At 32.9% G+C, this 8308-nt stretch overlaps 1 protein-coding gene across 1 annotated transcript; it reads left to right on the forward strand.

Annotated features, from left to right (window-relative positions):
- The first annotated feature begins 211 nt into the window (after positions 1-211).
- LOC103496152 (uncharacterized) lies at positions 212-3760 on the forward strand. The gene is made up of 3 exons (XM_051086273.1): positions 212-302; positions 454-510; positions 1916-3760. The coding sequence occupies exon 3, from the start codon at positions 2046-2048 to the stop codon at positions 3420-3422; it is 1377 nt and encodes a 458-aa protein (XP_050942230.1). The 5' UTR covers positions 212-302; positions 454-510; positions 1916-2045; the 3' UTR covers positions 3423-3760.
- Positions 3761-8308: the final 4548 nt, after the last annotated feature.

Consider the following 8308-nt stretch of genomic DNA (forward strand, 5'->3'; position numbering starts at 1 on the left):
TTCGGTTCGACTTTTTTCAAAATTTTTAAAGAATTTATAATTTAAAACATAAGTGTAGTCTAAAAACAACACAAACATTTGGATTTTGTTAAAATAATAACTCAACAAAAATAACTATAAGAAAGATGGTAAGAAGTAAAGAAGAAAAAAAAGAGTGAAAGGAAAAGCTTTGAGGAAAAAATGAGTTCCTTTGGTTGAGTAATAACTTAAGAAACCCAAAGGGCCACAATCCGATTTCTTTTTTGGTCGAGGATAAAAATCGAAACTTTCTTTCTCCATAAACTTCTTTTCTTCGTCTTCAGGTCAGGTACACACCGCACTCTTCGTCTCCGTCTCTCTATCTCTCACAAACTTTGCTTCTTCTTTTTATTTTTCTTTAATTCGTTTATCCATAGGTTCTTCTGCGACTTTTTACTTTCAGATCTCTTACCAACTCTGTTTTCTCTTCTTCAGTTTTTTTTTTCAAGCTGAGTTTGCTCTTACGCTTAGGACCTTTTGCATAATTACGAGGTACATTTTTTATTGGGTTTTTTGTGCTAATCGTGTACTCAATGGAAATTATCGCTTGATTATGGTTCGATATCACTTTTTGTGGCGGTTGTTGTGTTCAATTTGATGCTTGGGTTGGTTGGAAATCATCGGATAGGTTACCCATGAACTTGGTTTTTACTTCTTTTGAATTCTACCCTAAATTCCTTCAGTTTTGATAGGGCTAGTGTACAGTTTAATTGTTGCGGATCAAATTGTTTAGCTGCAACAAATTTATAATATTTTGATGGGCAGTCAATTGTAGTTTTTTTTCTCTAAGACCCCATTATTTACTGAAATTTGAAATTTTTGGTTGGCTATCATACGAGGGGATCAACAATTTGAAAGCTATGTGGTTTTGAATTGGCTGATTTGGTTTCAGATTACTAAGTAGGAATCATGAGAATAGGTAGATATAATTCACCAAATCTTAAGCATAAATTGTTAGGAAGATTCTGGCCACACAGCGCAGACAGTTGGTAGTACTCAAGACGAAGCCAACCTCTCAGCACAATGTCTCCGTTTTCAGCTCAGTGCATTTAGTTTTTGTTGCCTTCTTACCTATTTTGCATAGTAATGCAATGTGCAATTTCCCCCAATTTGTGCTCTACGCGGTGTGGTGTTTAAACCCTAAAGAATGTTTGACTCATGTTTTTTAATATCTCTGAAATTTAGGGTGGGTAAGACTATGATTGTGCGATCCATGTTTGGTCTCTGAAATTTGTGGTTGGGAAGGCTGCGAGTGTATGTGATTTGTGTTTGGATTGTGCATGTGAATGAATAATGACAAGCTTGGGTTTGTGTTACCAATATGTTGTTTAGTTTTTGAGGATTTGTAAAAGTTAGAATGTAATATAAACCGTGTGTCACTAATTCGTATAGGGTTATCTGCAGATTTAACAAAGCTGTAATCTTATATATGCAAATTCACGTACTTGGGTACTTATGTAGCAAATTGACTCACCGGTTTAATTCAGTTGTTTACCAAAGAAAGGTTAGCTCAGTGGTACAACATGACTTTCTCCCTAGAGATCGAAGCTTTGATCTCCCACCTCCACTATTAAAAAAATTAATTCAATTGTTCTGGATAGGTCTTGTTCTGTGACTGATATTGAATTTCAATTTTATAGTTGAATCAATTGTTTTCTTGGAATTTGTACTAAACTTCCTAGCCAAGGAAAGTAAAGGGAAAAGAAAATTTTCTAGTTTGGCACTTTTTGATGTTCCATCTTTTTTTTTTTTGGTGTCTTGTGTTTAGTCAATCCTCTTAGAAACATCTGATTCTGAAGGAAAATAATGTCTTGGCTTGTTTAAATGTGTCAAAAACAGTGCTAGCTTAATCTGAATCATCGGAGCATAGGAAAATCCTAATGGAAGACTTGAACAGGAATGCTTCTCAGGCTCCGAATCAGCAAACACGGAGTTCTCCAGACGGTCCGGTGGCCATCTTGTGGGATATTGAAAATTGCCCTGTTCCCAGTGATGTCCGCCCTGAAGATGTAGCTGGTAATATAAGAATGGCTTTGCGTGTGCACCCTGTAATAAAAGGAGCAGTTATGATGTTTTCTGCGTATGGGGATTTCAATGCCTTTCCTAGACGACTGAGAGAAGGCTGTCAAAGAACTGGGGTCAAACTAATTGACGTGCCAAATGGTCGGAAGGATGCTGCCGACAAGGCTATACTAGTTGATATGTTTCTCTTTGCCCTAGATAACCCTCCCCCATCATCCATAATGCTCATATCTGGAGATGTCGATTTTGCTCCAGCACTTCACATTTTAGGTCAACGTGGTTATAATGTGATACTTGTCATCCCTTCTGGTGTGGGTGTTTCATCTGCCCTCTGCAATGCGGGGAAGTACGTTTGGGACTGGCCCACTGTGGCTCGTGGTGAAGGCTTTGCTCTTGCCCCCAAAGTGTTGACTTCCCGTGGAGGAGCACCTGAAATTTCTGGATATCTCAAGGGATGCCATATTAATGATGACCCGGATGGCCAAAATGAAGAGGAAGCTATTGTTTATAGAGGGGTGTCCCAAAGCTATTTCAACGTGAGGGATTTTTCAGTTGTATCTCATTCTCTATCCGAATACAATAGTAATTTGGCTGTTCCTAGCGTAACTTCAACTTTGAGGTCGCAGAGTCTCCCATGTGGTTTGAACGAGGTTCCAACAGGTGTTGTTCCGTGTGGAGACCAAAATGAGTCCACTTGGTGCCCACAGACAGGAGACCTCCATGTTCTCAAGGGACAAATGGTTAAGTTGCTAGAACTTTCTGGAGGATGCTTACCCATTACAAAGGTTCGTGCTGAGTACCAGAGAGTTTTTGGCAGGCCACTCTACACATCCGAACCCGGTGTCAAGCTTGTGAATCTTTTTAAGAAGATGGGAGATGTCCTCGTTGTAGAAGGCAAAGGCAACAAGAAATCTGTCTACATTCGTAACTCAAGATCATGCCCGAGTGCCCCACCTTTGATATTATCAAGGAAAGAAAATAAAAAAGGTAAAGGTACATTGGAGGAAACTGCTGAAGTTGCTCCAGGCATGGGCTCATCAGACGAATACTCGGAAGAAGAAAGGGTAGTTCATGAAGAACACGATGAGAAGAAAGGTGCAGGAAAAACCAACGAGACACCAGCAGATCAATGCAAAAACAACGAAGAACGCTGCATCGAGCTGTTCAAACACGAGTTACAGGAGATTCTTGTTAGCTATTCATGTAGAATCTTCTTAGGATGTTTCGAGGCAATATACTTACAGCGATACAAGAAAAGCTTAAACTTCCAGAGCCTCGGTGTTCGAGGATTGGAGGAGTTGTTTGACAAAGTAAACGACGTCGTGGTCTTGCATGAAGATCCAGCAAGCAAGCGAAAGTTCCTGGCTGCAATTGGTGGCTAAAATGGTGATGTAAAAGATCAGATAGCTGCCTTTGTAACCATTCTATGTCATTAACTTGTCAAATACCCACCAAAGAAATAAGGGAAAAGGAAAAAGAAGCCAAAGTTGTTGTGAATGTTGCTGCCTTCCACTTAGTTTTAGAAAGTAGAGTATGGCAGAGGGCTGGTCGCTGTTGTTTTTTCCTTCCTCCAGCATTGTTCTTTGTCCTCTTTTTAACATATGGAAACTGTCATTGTAAGTCTCTGTCTCTTTCTTTACCTGATGGAGATCTCTTGTCTTTGTTTGTAAATTACTTTCCACTCAAGTTTTATGATCAATATAGCTTCTTTCTTTCTTTACACTCCATAACTTCCATAGCCTACTGGTTTTTACTCTTCCTTCTCATTACTAACTTCTGCAGAGAGTCTCTGATAAAAATAAAATATTTTAAAGTACCGAACACGTTAAACTACCATTCTTGGTGTTCATATTTTGAAGTTTGTTTGACTGTAGTTTCTGTTCTTTCATAATTTAATTTTAGTTTTCCTACTTTTGGTAGATAATTTCTTGAAATGAGATAAAATATGTGAATATATCCTGAAAATTTAGTTGATAACAAACACTTTTTTTTTTTTTAAAAATCAATTATAAACTAACATTATAGTTTAGATTAAAATTGAACAATTGGACTGTGATTGTTTTCAAATATATATAGAAAAATGAGACAATCTATTTATAAATACAATAAATTGAAAATAACAGAAAAACGAGACGATCTATTTATAAATACAATAAATTGTTAATGTAATTATTGATGGACAAGTAGCATTTTATTGTAGTATATTTGAAAATAATTACAGTAGTTTTTTGATTTAAAATATTTGTTGGTGTAATTATTCCTCCAACACATATAAAAGTAGTGAAATTAAGATGATATTTTAATTTTAATAAAAAAGAGAAAAGAGACATAATCATATAATTTGATAGATATGTATGTATAAATTAAGTTAATTGTGATCCTTTCAGGAAAAAAAGAAAAAGAAAACTTTAATGTGGTTAATTTGGCTCATGCTTCATTTCACTTTTGTGTATGAAAGTTGGATTTTGTACCAAAAAGAAAAAGAAAAGAATACAAGTTGGTTTGTAATATTATTATCTCTTAATTTATTCTTAAAAGTGAGTTCAGTTCGTTCCTGGAAGCCTCGGTGTGATTAAATGGTTTTTTGATATCTACTGCTTCTTTCTCCCATAATTGTAATAGTTGGAACCTTAAATGAGGTATCATAATTCTCAACACCAACATCCATGCATACTGTTATTTGTTGTAGTAAAAGAAAATTCAGCCGCCAACTAAAGGGCCAAAATAAAGTATAAAGGTTAGAAAGTGATGAAATTAAAGGGAAATCTGATATAGAACAAACTAAAATTTAATTTCCCCACTAAAATCAAAACTTATTACGTGAGACGACGACGACGATGATGATGAATGATTGGAAAAAACATTATAAAAAATTCAACAAATATTGTTATCATTATTGAAATGAAAGAAAGGGGTGGTAGAATTTTGGCATCTTGGGCCGTACCCTTTGATAAGGACCAAACCTCACCACACCTCAAATACTAAAAAATTTATTTAAAGATAATATTTCTTCCAAATAAAAAAAGGAAAAAGAAAAAGTAAGAGGTGGAGATAGAAGGTTTAACAGAGAGGAGGGAGGTAGGGGTCGAGGAGGCCACATGTTTTAGGTTTCCACATGCGGCCACGCCATGTTAGGCTAGGCGGCGTCAAAGTACGACGCGGCGCCCTGAGGCCGCGTCTTTTCATTGCTTGGAAAGGTTATTTCTTTATAACTTTCGTTTTTAGTCATACTCATCTATCCACTTGGCAATCGCATTATTCAAATCTCCCTGAACAAAAATTAAAAAAACCATACAACAACATTTTAGTTCAATTGCAGACACCATTTCATTATATATTTTAAAATTTATAAACACCAAATTAAACTTATCTAAATGATAAAATAATTGTAGTGTGTATCCATAGCTTTTTCTTATTCAATTAACATGAACATATTCTTTTGTCGCTAATACTTTCACAGGTTAAACCTAATTTTTGTGCATGGATGTGTGTTACATAAATAAAATCAAGACTAATTTTCTCATAAGAGACTTCTTTTTTAGAATATTATTGTCATAAGTTTGCAATTTTGAGTTTACAAGCAAACTTAATTATTAAGTTGGGTTCTTGCAAAGACTTAACCAGGAAGGAAACATGATAATTAAGGACAATATAGGTATAAGAAAGATGAAGATGAAATTAAATATGGAGAGGAGTAATTAATGAGTTGAGTTTTTCAGGAACCCCACCCCAATAGGTGTTGTTTAATTGTTTATGAGTAAAATAAGGCCAAATTTGATTGAAAAAGAAGCAATACAATAATAATATATTTCAATTTGTTATGCAAAGGGTGTCAACTATATGAGCAAAGGACAGAGATGGTACTCTCTAGTAACAAAAAAAAAGAAATCTTCTAATATATTCTATAGCATCAGATTATATATGTATTATAATATATAAAACTTTTTATTTATATATATTAAAAGAAAAGTTGTACCCAACTTACGATATAGGAAAGTTTTGTTTTTCAATACACATCTTCTAGTAAGTCAGTTTGTACTTTATTTTTAATTTAATTTGGATTAAATTATATATAAAATACTATCTTTAAAAACACTTTTATCTATTTTTTCACTTAAAAAACGGTTAAGTTTTTTAATTCATAGTTACGGTACAAAATTAAAAAATATTTACGATCCGCGTGACAAAATTATTTAATTTTCATATATTTCATATTTATTCTTATTGATTTTGAATTTCACATTGAATGTCTTGTGCATTATCCTTTTTATATTATTACTTTCTTTTTCTTTATATTCCCACTTCTTTTTGTTCGCGAGTTATTCATCTCCTCTTCTAGAATTTCTTCTTTTTTATCATTTTTCGTCTTCGACATCATCTTCTTATTCCTTTTTCATTATTAGGTATTGTATCCTTTATCTTCTTTTTTCACTGCAAGATTGTGTATCAAGATATTTTGTAGTTTTGGTACAAGATCGTGTGTACTAAAATCGTTTAGATTTGGTACAAGATTGTTTAGATATTGGAATACAATTGTTTCGTTTAGATTTAATGCAGATTGTGAACCAAAACCGTTTAAGTTTGGTTATAAGGTTATTTAAATTTAGTATAAGATCATGTATCAAAATTGAAGATTGTTTTACCAAGATTTGAAGATCGTACACCAATATTTGAATGATAATGTGTCAAGCCTTTTCAAGCACGTGTGGATTTCTAAACTTTTTCCATTTTCAAAATTCTATTTTTGAAAAAACTCTAAAAAAGCTAAAGTACGTTTAACACATATATTTTCATTTCTATCCTCTTTAAAAGTTACTTAATAATAATTAGTCCTTTTTTGTTATCTCATTTTTTTCAATCATAAATTGAGCATAGATGAACTTCATCTTCTTCAGAGAAAGTCACCATCTCTTTTGACAAAAAAAGGAAAAAAAAAAAAAAAATAACGTCAACATATTAACCAAACTCTTTTTGACAAATCTGTTTTGTTTTTCATGAGCCTAAACTATTCACACTCATAACAACCCTTTTTTTTTCTTTTTGCATGAAGACTTTCGTCTTTAAACCTTTGCTGGAATCAACTTTGGACTCCATTGGACCACCATCACCACTTAACTCTTTAAGAATACCATTGCTTGATCTTCCCTCTAAGCCTTTATGGAACCTAGATATGGTAAAGCCACATCTTTGGACATGTACTTGCCACAAGTTGAAGTTGATCATTCCATCAATTTCTCCACATCAAATATTTTTCCAGACTTATTTACATTGAGACATTTTCTTTATTCCTAGCTAAAATATGTAAATATTGAATAATATACACAATTCACAATGTATGGTAGCACGTTTCAAGAATATTTTTATGATGTGGAAGCTCATAAATGTTGCAACCATAAACCATACTCATAAGTTTAGAAAAATTGCAAACATAGGCCTACAATTGCACTTTTTGGAATTCTTTTTCTTTCTAAACCACTACCCCAGGAATAAGCAGGAAAAATAAAAACACAAAAATTTATAAAAAAACTCAAATTTCAAAGAAAACACATTGAAATTCTTCACAGAAAAAAAAATCTAATATATGAAAAATTGTTATAATCACACAGAAAAAAAATCTAATATATGAAAAATTGTTATAAACACACCAAATAGTTACTTTACCAATGACAATGAAAAGAACATTCTCTCAAACTAAAGTCTTAAACACATCTAAATTAAAGTGTTTTTAATTGGATGATTTAAAACTAAAGTTGTTAAGATCTTTAAATATTGTTTGAAACTCATTATTTTCATATCTTAAATCTTTTAAGATATGAGACGACTACCTATTTTAACCTTTTTTTTTTCAAAATTCAAGAAAAAAATACCTAAAACAATCTAAAATGAAGTCTTACAAAAGTTTATAGTAAGCATAAGCTTAAAAATTTAAGAACAAGTACCCAATATATATATATATATATATTAGTAGATAGCTAAAATAAGGACCTAATGACAATTGTACAACAATATTCAGATGCTAAATAATATTCTTGAATTTTCCTCCTATTTTTTTTTCTTTTATTATTTTTGTTTGAAGATTAGAATTTCAAGTTGAATTTGAGAAGGCTAAAGCTAGAAACCAACCAAACCACTCTGTATAATCTAATCCTTTTGTGGCCAGTACTTCTCAAAGGAGTGGAAGATAAAAAGGACAAAAAAGAAAAACAAAAAAAAAAAAAGAAAAACCAAACTTATTTGGCCTTTGAAGACTTCCAAAGGTCCTCAAGTG

This window comes from Cucumis melo, chromosome 6 (genome assembly GCF_025177605.1).
Source record: "Cucumis melo cultivar AY chromosome 6, USDA_Cmelo_AY_1.0, whole genome shotgun sequence".
Lineage (NCBI taxonomy): Eukaryota > Viridiplantae > Streptophyta > Magnoliopsida > Cucurbitales > Cucurbitaceae > Cucumis > Cucumis melo.